The 18432-nt window shown below is 41.9% G+C and overlaps 1 protein-coding gene across 2 annotated transcripts; it reads right to left on the bottom strand.

The window, feature by feature from the left end:
- Positions 1 to 2835: 2835 nt before the first annotated feature.
- LSMEM1 (leucine rich single-pass membrane protein 1) lies at positions 2836 to 17994 on the bottom strand. Of its 2 annotated transcripts, none has more exons than XM_063134822.1 (4): positions 17867 to 17994; positions 12771 to 12899; positions 5415 to 5555; positions 2836 to 3000 (listed from the first exon to the last, which is right to left on the bottom strand). In XM_063134822.1, exons 2-4 carry the CDS (start codon positions 12895 to 12897, stop codon positions 2837 to 2839), a joined length of 432 nt encoding a protein of 143 aa, XP_062990892.1. In that variant the 5' UTR covers positions 12898 to 12899; positions 17867 to 17994; the 3' UTR covers position 2836. The 2 variants fall into 2 exon arrangements, with proteins under 2 accessions (XP_062990892.1, XP_062990893.1); XM_063134823.1 differs by having other exon boundaries at positions 5415 to 5552.
- Between the last annotated feature and the right edge of the window lie 438 nt (positions 17995 to 18432).

Raw genomic sequence — 18432 nt, 5'->3', positions numbered from 1 at the left:
ATATATACAAATGACACCTGCTGAAATTCCCTTTCCAATACAACTGTTAAAGATACAGGAGCCCTGTCCTCCTTTTCATATGATCACCCTAAGCAACCATTGCAAAGATACCATAAGTCTACTTTCTCATTCTTAAGCCTGTGGCTCTGCCCCGGAATTAATCACCACTTCAACAAGAAGAACTTGTAAGAGTATGAAGCATCTGCTAACATTACTGCAAGGAACTGGACAAGAAGAGTTTCAGAATCCCTTTTAGCCCTACAATGCAGTGGCCATTTGATGTGGATAGGGCCTATTACCCCTCTTCTCATCCCCTCCCCCAAACTTCAGCTGATTCAGAAATTGCCATAAATTCTGAGGGGGAAAGTTTCCTGCTTCGTTAAGTTCAAAGATTGTGCCTTGTCACCTTGCAATTAAGCTGTATTCCTCAAAGTGGAAAGGTTGATAAGAAGATCATAGATCTGAGAACCAAAAGAAACCATCATTATTTATAGTAATTGTAATTGCCACCTTCCCCCCGCCCCATGTTCTTCAGCATTATATATTAGCAGCACAGGTGCTAGCTCATTGCTATTCAGGACTTTAAATCGGTATATCATGAAGTGCATTTCAACTAGTGACCAAGGAGCTAAGAAGCTAGCAAAGAGCTGGAAAATGCAGAGTTTCTGTAAATCCTTTCCTGAACTGAAGACCCTGGAGCTGATTCTGTAGTTGTTTATGATTCTTTCCTTTATGGGAAGCCTCTGCTCAAACTCTGGGAGTCTTGTTAATTTATGTAAACTGCAGCCTATAAAATGTTGCCTGTTTCCCTTCCCTTTTGGCAGGAAGCCTTGGCTGTAGCCATGCCAGAGCCAGACACTAAGTTAAGCACCTGATTTTTATGATTGTTCAGCTGCCATGATTCCCAAATGCTTCTTTCAGTATCACATGCCAGTAAATTCTTTCGCTTTCTTTGGAAATGGCTGAGTCACAGCGCTTTAAATTAAGTCTGTATACAAGAGGTGTGTGGCCATGTTTAAATGCACTTACTCAGTTGTGTGTAGCATTAGCATGGCAGTTCAGCCACTCAGGCCATTCTTCGTTGGCATGCAAACATGACACATGAATGGGTCAGTGCACATAGGAAGTGTATTTAATCAGGACCTGGCATACATTAAATGCTTACACTAGGGTGTCCTACCAGATGTTGGACTACAACTCCCATCATCCCTGACCATCAGCCATGCTGGCTAGGGTTATTGGGAACTGGAGTCAAACAACATCTGGAAGGCCAGAGGCTCCCCATCCCTGGGTTACATAGATAAGGGGTTCAATCTTTGTCCATATCCTATATAAATCAGGCACTACCCTGGAGAGGAAATGAAAAATAAGCACTCCACCTTTGTTCTAATGATATATTGCAGTACCTTCCAATGAATCATCGCTTGCTATGAATCTTCTGATCTCCTGACAGGTCAGGAATGCAGAGTGGACAGCTTAGGACTTTGATTGCAAAACATCACCATGGACTCTGGAAGCAACCGGGGCGGGGGGAGGGGGGAGAGGAAGAAAGGCTAAATCCAACATGGGCTGGGGTGGGCAACTGAATAGGCAAAAAGAACTAATCAAAGCAGGTTGATGCCCTTTAAGTGTTCTATACTTTTTATTTCAATTACTTGTCATTTGATTTCTTTATTTTTAGTTCAAGTGTATGTATGTATTATGGCGATAAAACTGTATCAACGTTATTGAATGGGGTAGCTTCTATCTTTATTATCTACCCATTAAATAAGCAGATGTTTAAAAACCACACCTGAAAAGTTAGCCAGCATTTATTGTGCCCTAACTGCCATCTTAAAAGCACTTCTGGGGCCCCTAAAACTCACAATAGCAACAGTCATGCACAAACAGAGATAGTAGGGACATAAGGGCCAAATAACACATTATTTAATTTATTTATTTATTTTATTTACAACATTTACATTCCGTTCCACATCTAAACAGATTTTTTTTAAAAAGAAAAAAGCACCCCAGGGCTCTAGTTGATCGTGGTGCTCTAAGGCTGGATCTTGAGGATGAAGCCCAGGGCCCCACAGCTCAAAGGCCCCCAAATTACCGAACGGAATGGCAGGTGATGAGGACATCAGAAATAGACTCCATTTTATTCTTGTAGTCACGATGGTGCTATGGTTTAAGAGAATCTAAAATGCAAAACTGCACATGCTCAGTGTATCATCATCATTATTATCTTTATTATAATAATTAAAATTAGGGATGGTGAACATTTTTGTTCTAAAATATCAGGAATATAGAAGCAGTTGTAGAGCATGGAGTGGCAGAGGAGGCGAGCAATGTTAGTGGTGTGCTTCACAACTGAAGTAATACACATGGCCAACTACAGGGGCCATTAAGTCTAGGGTCCAAAGATTACCTAGCTGCACCATTGCCAGTTGGGAATGTGCTCCTGATTTGGAGGAGGGCCCCTCACCAAAGTTTTCTTGCCAAAATCCTCACCACCATATCTATTTGGGGGGTCTAGATGCAGCACCTCAAAATAAAATGTTTGTACTAAGCTCATCCATTCATTTATCAATAACCACTGGAATGAGCAAGAACCTGAAATTGTACAAAACTACAGAGAATTCCATCATTGTAGAAACTAACTCGCTGCAGGCTGCTTTTCCAAGTTCCTCTGGGAGCTGTGAAGCCTACAAGATGATTCATGAAAGCCCAGGTGCACAGAATATGTCTGAAATTAGATGAGAATTTGAGAATGGCTTTTATTGCATTGAGTGGCACACTGCCCTGACGCTTCCAGCTCAGGCTTCTTTGTTCAATAGCCTGGAAGATCAGGTCTTTATTGCCTTGTTTGCATTGCGCTAAAGTTTCCTATATTCTCCATCCATTCTGTCTGGTTGAGGTATTGTAAAATCATGTCATTTAATTTCTTAAGGTCTTCAATGCTCTTCTTTTCCAATACTACTTTTCTTGAAACTTCATCCATCTTGTCTCCAGTGTGAACTACAAAAGAATGGAAGGTAATATTCAAACCAATATTCATACCGTCAAATTAAATGCAATTCCTAATAGAGCATACTAAATCACCTGGGACAACCCTGAAATATAGCAGAGTGAAGCAACGGGCTTCAGGCATTACCAAGTGTGTGTGGGTAATAATAGATGAAAGCAGGAATTGGGACTGAATGTGCACCAAGAATTTTGAAAGGACAAAGTACTAGGCTGTGCTTCACGAAGCAAAATATCTTGGTCCAGCACTGTAACTAGATGTTTATTTAAAATCATATGCAACTGCTTTAATACAAAGACAATTTGCTGCTTGACCCACACTTATGATAGTTCTACTGTATCTGCTTTCAGCAGCTTTGCAGCAACACAGTAAACACGGAGATGCTGTTGCTTGTCCTAGCCTAACATCACACTTGTATATTCCCCATAAGGAGAACAGAACTAATAGCACAGTCCTGCTCAGGCACATGCATATACACAGGAATATACAATCTGGACACACTGAATGCTTTTGGAAGAGTTAATCCTCTACCACGTACATGGTGTTGGTGGTGGGTAATTCCCACTACCACCCTCTTACATTTGAGATTATATCACGTTGGATGCATCCTTAGAAATAAGACAACCACCGATAATGAAATGTAGTCTTGAAGCCCGTAACTGATTTTTGTTTTTCATTATGGGCACAGAGTGTAGAAACTAGTAATGCTTCACAGTTACAAAAGTTGGAGAAAATCCCAGAAAAACAGGCCTACCAGTAAGCATGACACAGTTTACTTTGCAGCAAAGGTAGCTCTGTGGGGTAATCTGTAAATGCCTGATCCACATTGTCAGATCATGAAGGAGTGGAATTTAGGGTGTGCTGCGTGGTGGCCTGGGGCAATCGTCTCACTCTGAACCTCAAAGCCATATCCGTAAAATGGCCAACATCCTCATCCGCTACTTTATTTTATGCTATAAAAAGTGAATGGCAAGAATGAATGACACTGGAAAGCCCAGCTTCTAGTGAAAAGGTAGGCACAATGTATCTCTCTGCGCACACTGTGCCCAGAGATGCATTACACTCCAAGGGATCCCCGCAATCCAAGGGATGATACTCACCCCACGCACACCAACTTCATCCATCATAATGATAGGTAATGTACTATACTATAATAATGGCCAGCAGGCTTTCCCATCATTAGCTGCAATTGCTCTAATCCTACCATGAGAATCCTGAAACGCAGTTCACCTAATAGCATCCAAGATTTCATCATTATTTTGTTTAGAGAAGCCTTTTCACTCTTGGCATGTGAACCACAGCTTCATGTCTTGGGGCCAACCCCATGTGGATCCATCACTTTTCACAAAAATTACATCAGGGGAGATTTCTCTGTTTTCCCAGACTCCCGAGCAGGAAAATAAAGCCATTTATCAATGTGGCTATAGGCTATTTGATCTCTCCTGTCCATTTGAGGTTTTGCACAGACAACTTATGGTTCCAATTAAACTGGATAACCTGTGCCTTGGTTTTGGCTAACAAAAGTGGTCTGGAAAGTCAACTTAGGTACTAAACATTGCTCTCCAGATTTCTTTACTTCATTTAGCTTAGATTTTAATCCTACATTCTTTTCTATTCTGTGTCCCAAAAGAAAGTTAACTCTGCCATGGAATGGGAGACAACAACAAATACAAAAATTAATCTTATAATCAAGGCTGGAGAGCTATTTGACAACCACATCAACCCATTTCCACTGATCCAGTCGTAAAATATACCCTGAAATAATACCTAGTCATAGTTATACATATTAAATAACTCTTTTTTTAAAAAAAAAGAACTTTATGCTTGTTATTATACCAAATTATTTCAAAATGTTACCATTTCTAACAGATAATGATCATCACTGTGCCCTAAACCCACTCAGTTCCTCCCTTTCTTCTCTACAGAATTTAGATCCCACCTAAAACAAACTTCTACCCAAAGTCACAGAGATTGTACACAGTTGTTAAGTCACTCATTCCCATGCGCCTTGCGGGAAAGAATAAAGTGGGGAGAGAGGAGTAGGAGAAGCCAAACATTTCCACAACACCACAGGAAGGGTGGTCAAATTGCATTACCCAAGTCCCTTTTCATATAAACTGCCTGTTTCCTCATTCTATCTTTGAAATCAAGCCAATGTTGACTTGATGGTGGGCTTTTAGATCTCCATTGCCATAAGATCAGCTTCTTTGCTATTCACAGAATTCTCTACTATACGACTTCCTAATCAGCAGTGTACAGTGTTTGCTCATTCTTTCATCCATCCATTTATCCATAATGCCACATATCAAAGATGAGAGCACATTACAGAACATACAGTATGCCATTAAATTCCAGCCAATCTTTTCCTTGCAATCAATATCCTAAGAACTAAGATGTGCTTACTTACCTATTAAGATTATTACGAAGGAAACAAGTGCCAAGCTGACTATTAAAGTAATGATCAATGTGACAAAGAACCAGCTTTGGCATCTCATGCCACTTTGCATTGCCAGACAGCCATCACTGTCTACGTGCTCTTCCCGGACTGCTGAAAAACAAAAAACAAGATTCTAAGAGGAAAGCATTTAATGGCTATTGAGAATGAACATAGCAAATTGGCTCTGTTTCTAAGAGGACAATTTCTGAACTGAATCCTGCTAAGTAATACACACTAACTATGTCATCCAACCACTCAAAAACATAGCTTTTATTTCATAAGCAACTCTACACTAGAAAAGTGATTTTTAAAATACCATATACTTAATCAAGAAGCTGTCATATAGCTGATCATTTTAATAACAGTTTCCCAGACAGTATTAAGAAGCTGTAACAAAACACAGGGATAAAAATAGTGTCTTAAGTGTGCCCAATTTAGGCAATCTTTAGAATAATTTTATCAACCAGTGTGAAGTTTCAATTTGAGTCAAATTGTGAACTAGAAATTTAATAAATCAAGCAGTCTTTAAAACGGGAGTCACAATCAATTCTCTAAATCAAGCCTAGAAAGGAATAGAAAGCAAATGCTGGACCAATGCTACATATAATGTATTCCTGTCAGCCAGTCCCTGGCAGAATCAGGACCGTAGCATTCTGCACCAGCAGTGTCTTCTGTGTGGTCATCAAGTGCATCCCCATAAAGGATCCACTGCAGCAGTTTAATCTCTGTTCAAGGGGCATAAATGGTGTCTGTGTCCTTTTCTACAAGGCAGAATTCTTGAAAATTATTCCTGGCCACAGCTGTAACTTCAATATCTAAACTAAGTAATGAATCTATGAGCAGCCAAGGCTACAAACCTAAATGATCACAATGAGAAGCTGGACAACATGAATGGTAAGAGTCCCAATCCCATTCCCCACCCTGGCAAGTTGTAGAGGCTTGCCAATCATTACTTCAGTTTTGTCTTGAAATTATTTCTATCCGCTGAACCATTTACAGCCCCCTAGAATGGCAAGATTTGGGGATAACGTTAAGATCACAGGATAAGGGCCAAACAAAAAGGAAATTCATGTCATTGGACTCTGTCTTTCCATAAAAGCTCACTCTCAACAAGCATGTTGAATAGTGCAGGGACAGAATGGAACCCTTCAGGATCTCCTGGGGTTAGAATTAGGAATCTTCAATTTCTTCACTGGGTGTTGATGCCCCATGTGGTGAATTATTATTACTGCAGCTTGGAACGTCTTCTCAGGCTCTGCACTGGCCACAACAACTAAGGGGATCATCAGACGGGGGGACGGGGGGGGGGGGGGACCGCGTTTCCTTACCATCGTGTTTCCTTACCATCTTGCTTCCTGCTGCTCTTCCACTATAGGGATGAGAAGAATCCCACAGCAGAGAAAGGGGAAACAAGCTGCAACTATGAGGCCCATTCAGTGTAGTGGGACAGCACCCTCTAGTGGGCATTTTATAGCGAAATTTATCTACACATGGCATGAAATGGCGGCCAATTTCATTATAACTCAGGAGAGTCGCATTTTGTTTGGACTATTTTACTATCAAAAAAATGGCAGAAAGAGCAGGAAACCAGCTGGAGGCAGGCAGGAGGTGGACGGCACCGTGAGAAGGACCCGCGAAAATCCATGAGTACCCAGTAACGAGTATGCTATAAAACACTCATCTGATGACGCTCTTAGCCATTCGACGGGAAGGGCTATAGAAAGGCTTCACATTTGGACTGGAATAACAAGATGTTCCTGCCTCTGGTTTGTCTTTGACTTGGTGTCATAGATAATATTGTAGTTGGCCTTCAACAGCCCCTAGGATCTCTCTGCCACAAATTCATAGAACCACAAAAGAACAATTCCCGAAACAGCTCTCACAGAAAGATGTATCAATGTAATTTCCAATTGACCTACAGGTGAAAATTTAACAGATGCTTGAGACCACAAGCTTAATCTCCATAGTATACCAGCTCATAAACCCACATTGCCAGAGATCTAGTAAAAGGATGATACCCCTGTAAACTCAGAGCTGGATATATCACTAGTCATTCTTTTCAGGAAGAGAAGGTTGGAAACAAGTGGTAAGTGGCCAGGCAATCTACATCCAGGAGGAGGGGAAGGAGGATCATCACCATCATCATAATGCATGATTTACTCACAGGAACAAAAGGTCTTTGGATATGCATTTACTATGCCAGAGTTTATAGTTTTTTGCTGCACACACAACGTACCCTTGAAGTATGTGCTTTTAGCAGCATGCCACTGAATATCAGACCAATTATTATTATTATTATTATTATTTATTTATATAGCACCATCAATGTACATGGTGCTGTACAGAGTAAAACAGTAAATAGCAAGACCCTGCAGCATAGGCTTACAATCTAATAAAATCATAGTAAAACAATAAGGAGGGGAAGAGAATGCAAACAGGTACAGGGTAGGGTAAGCAGGCACAGGGTAGGGAAAAACTAACAGTAGAAAGTAACAGTAGAAGTCTGCACAACATCAAGTTTTAAAAGCTTTAGGAAAAAGAAAAGTTTTTAGTTGAGCTTTAAAAGCTGTGGTTGAACTTGTAGTTCTCAAATGTTCTGGAAGAGCGTTCCAGGCGTAAGGGGCAGCAGACAAAAATGGACGAAGCCGAGCAAGGGAAGTAGAGGCCCTTGGGCAGGCGAGAAACATGGCATCAGAGGAGCGAAGAGCACGAGCGGGGCAATAGTGTGAGATGAGAGAGGAGAGATAGGAAGGAGCTAGACCGTGATAATCATATATTAATAAATCATATATTACTTTTAAGCCTGTTATATTTCAGTATGGTGTAGGAAATGACTCAAAACAAGTGCTTCAGACAAGGATGGCATGAGATTAGGAAATAGGGACTATGAAGCATGACTGGGAGCTGTGTGGGAGACAGCGCTATCCGCTGAAAGACCAATATTAGTTGGCTATCTCCAGCTTTTGAGCCTCCAAAAAGAAAGAACCACCATGCATTCCAAATTTCTAAATACTGAAGCTGGTATTCTCAGAGAGTCAGAATCATGCTCCAAATCCTGTAATGCATACAATGAAGTGCCATGCTAATTAGTGCATACAAGGGGGCAACACCCCTCTGAACCCTCCCCCAAGAAAGAAAGAAAGAAAAATCATTTAAAAAGCAACCTTCCACCCATGCATCCCCTTTCCTCTATCCAACATCGCTGGCTATGCAGCATAATGGCATTGCTGGCTGCCACTACTATGTGGGCATTCAGCAGCATACTTAATAGTGTGGTCACTCAGAAGCTTTTTTTTTTTAAGTCTAAAATAGCAAACTGGAAAGAAGTGCTCTGCAACCCTATGCTTACTTCTGAGGTCTACTTCTGTTTACTCAAAAGTAAGTCTTTCTCTGTTCAATGGGGTTTACCCAAAGGTAAGCCTGCATCTGATTTTAGAATGACTTGGATATAAATGCATTTGAAATCAATGGGATTTACTCTTGAGTAAGGGAATCAGCAGATCTGTAGTTTATGATTTTGGAGATGCACAGGTTTGCATGATCAAAGGAAAGGAAAAGCGATCCTTCGCACTGGTGGACTATGAAGAAAAGGCTTTAAGGGGGGAATTAAAAAATTCCTAAAAAACCAAGGCATGAACCGATCTGATTCAAACTTGGCATGCTGAAAGCAACCAAGGGGGTTGGACTCGATGGCCTTTTAGGTACGTTCCAACTCTACTATTCTATGATTATATGATTCTACTTAAGAGCTAACACTGTGTCAATTTTGATCTCTTTAGCTTTAGAAATTACGCAGATGTAAGCATTGGTTTAATTTCCATTAAAAAATTCTTAAAATCAAGGAATGAACCGATCTGATTCAAACTTGGGGTGGCTAAAGCCCTCCTTAATTGCTATCACTGTGCCAATTTTGATCTCTTTATCTTTACAAATGAAGGATCTGTGGGCAAGGAAGGTGCATTTTCCACATTTCTTTTAAGGTGAAAATGCTTACTCAGGAGTAAGAACATAGAGTTAAATGGGACCTCTCTCTCCCCCCCTTCATGGTTGAGCAGAGAACTACTCTGCCCTCCTGTCTTGTTAGTGAGACCACCCTTAGACACACACACACACCCAACAAAGAATGGGATGGTTGGATAAAACACAACTACAGCGATACACAGGAGGGAGGAATGCATTTATTTCTCAGGAAGGGAAAATAATCCAGACTTTCCCTGCTCCAAAAAGAAACAAAACATGGAGGGAAAGAAGCGAAATGAGTGCAGGATGTGGACAACATCATGTGAGTACCCGGATGCAAAATCGCATACTAGGCATGGCGAGTATGTGATAAATCGCTGGTGTGATGGAGCTCAATGTTACGCCTGAAAAAATTCCTATGCCACATGGCTGGCCAACTGTTATGTCCTCAAAAGCTCATCTGCCCTTGAATGTTGATTGCACATTGTTACGGCTTTAAAAACTCCTGTTCCTCATGGCTCTGCCTTTTGTGACCCCTTCTTTCGACCTTTGGCGGCCCACCCTGCCCCCCAGCAGCCACAGTTGGCAACCACCACCATCCCCCCAACCTGTAATATACCAGCGCTCTAAGGCTGTACAAATCCTTGCTTGAGGAACTGGCTGCTTTCAGAGCTAGTCTCCCTTTTCCATCACACATCTTCCTGCTGGTGCATAAATTGAAAGTTGCTGACTTTTAATAGCTGTTTCCCCATCATGTCCTCCGTCTTTTTAACCAATGCATTATGTATGAAGTTTATTAAGTTCCACCACCACTGATGTTGCTTCGCAGATACACTTATAAAACGTGGGGTACCTGCTGGAATGGGCTTTCAAACACAGTAAGCTATCAGTGGAATTCTAAACAAACGTCTCTTGTCCACTCTGCCTAATGAACAGCTTGGCAAGAGTATTAGATTAAGATATCTTGAACCATCAGTGAACAAGGAACCCTGCCAAGCTGTTACTAGTGTGGCCCTTTAATGTTCTCAACCAAAATGAAAATGCAGTTAGCCGCTACCAAAACCAATTAGAAGCCACCTATTCCAGAAGTTCATTTAAAATTATTCATAGCATGCTGTGTTCTATGTTACACACATTTAGTCACTATTAACTAGCGGGCTGCAAAATGCAATTGCATGTAATGTAGAAGTGTTGGATCTCATATTTCTTATCAAAGATGAAAGTGTTGGCTAATCAGAAGTTTTAGAATGTCTCATATAAAACTTAAAATCATTAACTTGAAAACATCTTCCCCCTGTGAAGGTTTGCAATTTAGGAACTTAACCACAGATTCCTGTCTAAAACAGCTGACAGCTATAAAGAGAGCATTTGTGTGAATGTTAGAAGGCAACAACATACCCCTCTCGGGCTGCATTCCTGAAACCACTTACTGGATGGCAGCCTGTGGAAGTTAAAACCCTTGAAAACAAACAGCTCTAAACTGTAGCCCTTTAAAACCTCCAAGACTGCATTGAATGGCAAATTCTAGCTCTAAAATAAATTTGCCATACTGAAAGCCATTAGTAACAGCATGGAATGGCACCACATAACAGAAGTTATTGGTGATGTCTCCCTCTCCTTCCCCCTCAGAAATACACACCAGGTCTGGTGCCATAGTGTGCCATCCTCAGGCAAGTGTGAAGGACAAAGTCTGCCCTGGAAAACCTTACATTCTTTTTCCAGCACTCCGGGTCAGACAACCACCATTTTAATTTCCCACAATGCCCAAGAGCAATGCTACATTGGAGGCATTCTGGGAAATGTAAATGGTGACCAATCAGTGCAGTTTAAGCAAAGGAGCACCATTAGGAAAGCTCTCCAGGGAGTCTTTACTGGCATGGAGGGAACCACTCATCAAACCTGAAGCTGACCCTGATATGCCTGTTCATCTGATCAGAAATAAACTGACCTATAACTTACATTTTATTGCTAACCTTCAACCTAATTGTGTATATGCATGTTTATTCTAACTTGAGGACAAGCCACCGGATTCTGTATCTGTTCAAGGAACAAAACGTGGAATGTTGCCAAGGAACTATAACGTCCAAAAAACCTTCAGAACACAGGAAGGGAGTTGGGCTTAGACAGCTAAAAATACTCTTGTTGCCATGTGTACATTAGGGACAAAAATACATGAGAATAAAATTAGGATGGAGCAATTGAAAAAGAATTATTTGATGAGCCTTTATGGAATGAGAGAACTGTTTGCCTTGTCAAGGGAATATCATGTTCAGATCAGTCCCCTGCCAAAGTAATGCTCTCCGGGACAGGAGTTGCATTTGCTCCCCCTCTTTAAAAACAAAACTCACAGCCAAATGATTCAGGCCAGAACAGAAATATCAGAGAAAGTAGAAGTCTTATATGCTGCCTTGATCTCCATGATAGAAGAAAGGGGAGATATATTTCTGTTTTTAAAAACCCCATTATAATAAATATTCTAAGGCTGCAATCCTAAATGCATTTACTTGGTATTAAACCTCATTGAAAATCAGTCTGACTTGCCTCTCTGTAAAAAAAACAAAGGGAAAAAAACCTCTAGAGAAGGAAAAAATACACATTAAATGCTAGGAAAGCCACAGTTTTCAGAGCTTTAAAAGCAGCTAGCAAGCGAGCAACTAAGCCAATTTTTGAAGAAGCGCAACATAGTGGAATGCTAAATTCAATGCCTATTCTCAGATCAGTGGCATTGCCATCAAGTGAGTATTGAAATGAAATAAAAGACAGGGACTCTGTACCTTTAACAGTTATGTAGAAACAAAATACTGACTGATGCAATTGCTTCCCTCAGCCAAAATTCATTTTTCAACAGGACTTAGTATATGTCACAAGCTCTGTCTCCTATTGTATCTGGTCACTGTGTTCAATTGTAAAATGAGTATTCGGGCTTGCATTTTGAATTCGTATCTTTTAAAATATACACAAAACTCAGATTGATCTTAAGGTACATGATACACACCACCACCATTTTTTGCGAATATATATATATATATATATATAATTTAATATTGCAAAATGCTGAGCTTCATTGCTGTGGCTCAAGAAGTCAGCACATGCCTACTTTAGGACATAGTTCCATTTATTTTCAGAAGTAAGGGAAACTGATTGGTGAATCAAACCAAACTTTCCTGCATGTGGCCTATGCTAAGGAAGACACATGTGCAGCATCATTGTTTTGAGCAGTGGGGGCAAATTTAGATGTGCCAGTTAGCATCTGGCGACTTTCTACACCACTCATGGAACACATTTATTTTGTTAAATGTCACAAAATAGGAAGCATTATTCTGTTATCTTGAAAAGTGGTTGAAAAACGTTCTATAGCATACATACTTGGCTGTGGAGATCGAGCCGCACAAAGAATTTGTTCATTTAAGTTGTTTAAGGAATCAACTGCATAAAGTTTTCCTTCTTCATGAGAGTTTTGTAAGTCATTTTCAGCAGAAGAACTCTCCATCATGTCTATGAAATAACAGCATAGCTACTTTAAAAAAAGAAGAATTTGGCAAAGTGGCTCTAATCAAAACATGTGCTTTCTCAGACAGGAAGTACCCCAGTGATGACAGTACCAAAACAGGAAGTATCACCCTCCAAATAGAAGCACCATCTAACATAAGGTTTTTTGCTGTACCGTTACTGCTAGTCGATTTGGAATTGACATTGAGATGGGCAGCATAACCATTTGGATGGAGGGTGACAAACTTGCACGTTCTAAAGATCTGGAAGCATCCTAAATCTGAGTTGCTAGTGTGCAGCAACATGTCTGTATGTCTGTCCATAATAAAATACAACAGTGCTGTTTAATATTCTGAAGACAATCAGTGTCACCTTGAGAAACTGGACCAATACTCAATTGTGAGTTGTGTAGGATTGATAGTTTCTCTCCTATATTGTTGGAAGTCTTTGAGTGTGAAGTTTCATATCAAATGTTTGAAAAGACTGAGCTTTCAGAGGCTACAGACTCTTTCATCAGGTGAATGAAATAGACTGGAGTCTTGGGGGCTTATATCCTTTGGAAGGGGACTCAGAAAAACTGTACTATGTCAGTACTCTTTAGATCTCTTGCTTTGGATCTCCTGATATGACATGGCAAATAAAGACAACTAGAAAAAGAGATGGACAACAAGTTATCCGGGTAAACATATGTTGCAGAACTGGGACTGTGCAGTGGAATGGGGTGGTAGAGTCATGAATACTGTCCCACTGGACTCTTAATTTCTAGTGGGGGAAATCACCTTTTTTAATGCTCCAGCAGAAAACTAGCACAAGAGGGAGAAGGTTGGAACTTTTGTTCCAGATTTGTTTGTTTTCTTCTTGTAAGGAATGCCTGTAGTCTGAAGGGGTTTGGCTTGCTCTATCACCTAAAGACTCTACTGTGTTCTTCTGATACTTGTGTAGACCGGGCCCTTGAATGAAGGCTAGTGTTGCTTTTCACCTGAATAGTCCTAAGCCCATTAGCCATCACTCGAAGACTGTGAAATGGATGAAAAGAAATGTAACGTGACAACAGAAATGAAGTAAAACAGAGGAGGGAGAAGGTGGAGTTCACTCAAAGGTTTGTGAAGAGTCTCTTATTTTTATCTTGTTCTGTTGCTGTTCATAAAGGTCTGCTCAGCTTCTTCTGGCATTTCACCAAGGACATCCTGAATGGCATTAAGATGTTTTGTCAGCAGTCTTTCCCTTGCCTTGGTTTCTGTGTCATTCAACATACATTTCCTGAGTCATTCTTTCTTCAGTATATACCCCAGCAGGGGCCCCGTGCTTGTACCTCAGACTGACAAATTAGACAGCTGCCCTTAACAAGGTGCAAATGCTGTTCACTTCTATTGCTGAACGTCCATTGCAATACAAGTCACCACCATTGAAGTTAACTCTGACAAATCACCATTCATTTCCCCTAACACCTGCTTCAAACCAGCTGATAATGTGGTAAACCTGCAGGCTGTACCTCTTCAGATGGCAGCTCAAGGCTTAAGCAGTGAATGTTCCACTCTTTAAAACAGAACACAAAATTCAAGCAGAAGGGTGCTAACCTACCCTACTCCTTGATATCATTTGTGTGTGTGTAAAGAATTGGGGTGGGGCCTATATGGGAGAGCATTTGGCCATGTGAGCTCCCACTCCAAACACTGGTTTAACATTTCATCCACTGGTTTGTGTGAACTAGGCTTTAGAGGAAAGGGAGAAAAACCACAGATGTGACTCTTCTTTTATTCATTCTGTGTTCTAGTGATATGAAGAGAAACCCAGAGAACATGTTGATAAAATTCAAGAGCTACCAATGAAATCTAGAAGATTATGTCAAATTCTGCCAGGAGCCACAGAATGCCAGACATTCAACCCTTTCAGCCAGCAGGTGCCAACGCAGTGCTGAGTGATACCCTCAGTAACATCTCTGTCTGCTCCTATGCTTTCCTGACGTTGCCCACCACCACCCATTTCTTCTAAATTTTTGCAAGGCTGGTCCTCCCATGAAGCAAGGTGAGGTGCCTGAATCAGGCAGCAGAGTGGGAGAAATGGAAAATTGTGCCACTTCCCCCTCCCTGCCCCGAGCAGGAGGGTCCGCTCTCTCCAGAAGGTGTTCTAGCGAGCCCATCAGCTGCTCTCCTACTGTGGCATTTGCCATAGCAAGAGAGCAGCTGGTAGTGCTATCTGGAGCAGCTGCTCTCCCTCTGTTTCCTTCTTCACATTTCCCCTCACTCACCATTACTTTTGCTGCTGCCTCATTGGCTCTATGAACAGCTTCTTCTTCTGGTCATTTCTTTAGAGAGTTGATGCAACAGCAGAAAAAGTAAAGGGAAGGGGGGCATGATGCAGTGGTGCATGGTCTCTCTCGTCTCAGGCGGTGACAAAGCTTGTGCTGGGCCTCCATGCCTGCAAATCATCCCTCTTAGACTGACCAGATTTTGTGAGTAGAATTCACTAGCGCTATTTCATCATCATCATCATTATAATTTTTATTTATTTATTTATTTATTTATTTCCCGCCTTTTGTCCAATGCTGGGCCTCAAGGTGGCATTACAAAATTTAAAACATACATTTAAAACCTATAAACAGAAATTAGGGGTGTGCACGGACCCCCCGCTCTGCTTCACTTCCAGATCCGCGATTTGTGGATCGGGCCGCTCCACCCCGCCCCCGCTCCGCCTATGTCCACTCCGCTCTGCTCGGAGCTCCGGATCCGAGCTCCGTTTCCCCCCCCCCCAGGCTTGCATTAAGCTAAAAAAGTATACAACTTTTTTTCTGTGAAAGTTAGAAACCTCATGTTTGGCACCATGACACCTCATGGAGGTATACACACGCACGCCAAGACTCAAGGCAATCCCATCATCCCCTGATTTTTGGGGAATTTATGAAAACCGGGCACCCCATTCACACCCCTTTCCATAGCTCCGTCAATTTGCACTTTAGAAACCTCAAACTCGCCACCATGATAGCTTGTCCAGGGATACATACGCACGCCAAGAGTTAAGGCAGTCCCAGCGGCAGAGCCTGGTAAGGGACCAAGGGAGAGGGGGGCCTTACCTGCCTCCGTCCGCGGTCCGTCGGCGTCTTCAATTGAGCCTGCGGTTCCACCAGGAAGTCTGGGCCGCAAGCGGCCCAGGCTTCCTGGTGGAACCGCGGGCTCAATTGAAGACGCCGATGGACCACAGACGGAGGCAGGTAAGGGAGAGGTGGGCGGGGAGGGGGGGTTACCAGGCCCTGCCGACATCGCCGCATGGGTGACGGCAACAGCGGCAGGGCCTGGTAAACCCCACTTACCTTTCCGGCGGAGCTCCGGATCAAGGCGAAGAATCCGCCTTCACCTCGATCCTCTTCGCCACGCTCCACCGGCCCCCCAATCCTCTTCGCCTCCACCTTAAGGGCAGGCGAAGCCCCCCGCTCCGCTACTGCTTCTCCGGTCCGATTAGAAGCGGAGCACATCCCTAATAGAAATATACAAAGTTAAAACTATATTAAATATATTCCAATAAATGACAGTTTTAGAAGTCCTTGGCACAGACAGAAGTCCCAATTATTTGCCAAAGGCCTGCCGGAACAAAAAAGGCTTTGCCTGCCTCCTAAGCACATCAAGGAGGGAGTCAGTCTAGCTTCCCTGGGGGGGAGAGTTCCAGAGCACTGGAGCAGCCACCCAGAAGGCATGTGAGACAGGGCCACTTGTTCTAATTTCATTTCTTTGAACAAGCTGTGGGAATATAAATCTCAGTTGTCAGCACAACAACCTGGATGAGGCACGTAGGACAGATCTGTTCCAGTACTCACATGTTAATATGGAGTGCATCCCTTTCTTGAAGATTATGACATTCTGTTAAGTACATTTGAGCTGGCATATATAAGCTCTGTGATGACCAGAATGCCTTTAGGGTGGCATGTACCTACCGCATCCGATGTCCCACCCTGCCGTGCACTGCATGGAAGGGTTGCATCATAGTGATCACCCGTGTAGCAGCAATCAACCCTGCTGCCACAAACATTATGGACCAGATCACTTACTGACTGCTGCATCAGCTTACATCACACACAACTCCATTTTACATGCCTAGTTGCTGAGAGACTTGTAATGGGACCATAGATCACTGGGATATTCAAATACTAGAAAGCTGGCATGTGGAAGCCATTAGAACAATGGGGAGGGATCACCACTAAGTAATGAAAATAAGATTGGCAAAAACCTTAAATTTTGATCAACTGCTGAGGATTACAATTTCAATGGACTAGTCTGATAGAAAATAGCTTAGACATACTGAGTTCAGGACAGATGGATTATTGCTCCCTTGGGAAAATATCACATGGGGAAGAGAGCAACAGCCAACATTCATGTCATTGCTGCTATTTTTGGTCTCCCCTATGAAGACATTCATAGCCAGCTATACAGCTCCCTCATCAAAGGATGGGACACAGGTTTGGAATAGGAATTATGCATAGAGTCACCAGAAATCTTCAGCGCACCCCCCCCCCTAATATTTTTAAGGAATTTTGTTTCTCAACTGTTCCTGTTCCGGAGGCAAAAGAAAAAGCCATGGAAGAGGCTTCTACTTTAACAGACTTCTACTAAATATAACTGGCCTTGGCTGACTGATTGCAAGTATAGTTTGAAATAACTAAAGCCGACTGTTCCATTGTGCACTTCAAACTTCTGAAAAATTAGGAAGAAGCTGTATCCAATTTTTGTCTTTCCCTCATGTGTGACTAGAAGCAGACAAAAGCATTATGCTTATAGAGCATGAAGTACCCACTGGTCTTTAACACAATGAATACCACCTTTTTGCCATTTGAGTGAGTCACTGTCGTTATTTGGTTACTGACTCATAACTTGATTGTCTTTCAAATGAAAACAGAAGTTACCAGGCTTCAGTCAAGGAAAGAACACATATATTCTTAACTAAACTTTAGATTCTAAAGCCATAAGGAGCTGAATGTTACTTACATCTTAACCATGCCCAGCAAAATGCCTTTGCCAAAGAATTCCAGCATTATGTGCCAGCAGTAAATAGACTGTATGTTATTCCCCTTGTCTTCTGGAAATCCATTGGAGACTCGCTGGAACCCACAAGCTCAGCACTGAAACAGACTGCCCTTTCCATCTATATTTAGTATTCATTTCAGCCAACTTGTCAGGTTTCAAATGTTTGATTGGATAGTGTGTGTGTGTATCTCTGTGAATAGAGCATATATTGTATAGTGAGCAGTGTTGATTTTATGACATTCATATGATGCCACTGTCTTAAATCAAACGGGCTGACAATATTCATGTTTGTGTAAATCTCTCTAGTATAGAAGTTGCTAGCCCGTTGCAGAAACTTTCAACATATTTGTGTTTATTCATATCCTGCTGTGGGCTTTCTAAAGACATCTCGTTGACCTCTGTGGGGTCAGAAAATTGGAGCAGAGAGATCTGATCCAACATGCCTTATTTTCTTACGCTAATCCAATAAAGCAAGCCTGCCTCATAAGTACGAGAGCTATGGCTATCAAGTGGTAGCACTTCTTCTT

Source organism: Elgaria multicarinata, chromosome 9 (assembly GCF_023053635.1).
Source record: "Elgaria multicarinata webbii isolate HBS135686 ecotype San Diego chromosome 9, rElgMul1.1.pri, whole genome shotgun sequence".
Lineage (NCBI taxonomy): Eukaryota > Metazoa > Chordata > Lepidosauria > Squamata > Anguidae > Elgaria > Elgaria multicarinata.
Note: the sequence above shows the minus strand (reverse complement) of the source record. Positions and strands in the feature narration are given on the sequence as shown.

Coding starts and splice junctions, on each gene's coding strand:
- LSMEM1 (XM_063134822.1), bottom strand. CDS start 12,897: ATGATGGAGAGTTCTTCTGCTGAAAATGACTTACAAAACTCTCATGAA. Junction 5,556..12,770: donor GGCTCGATCTCCACAGCCAA/GTATGTATGCTA, acceptor TTTGTTTTTCAG/CAGTCCGGGAAGAGCACGTA. Junction 3,001..5,414: donor CTTCGTAATAATCTTAATAG/GTAAGTAAGCAC, acceptor ATTCTTTTGTAG/TTCACACTGGAGACAAGATG.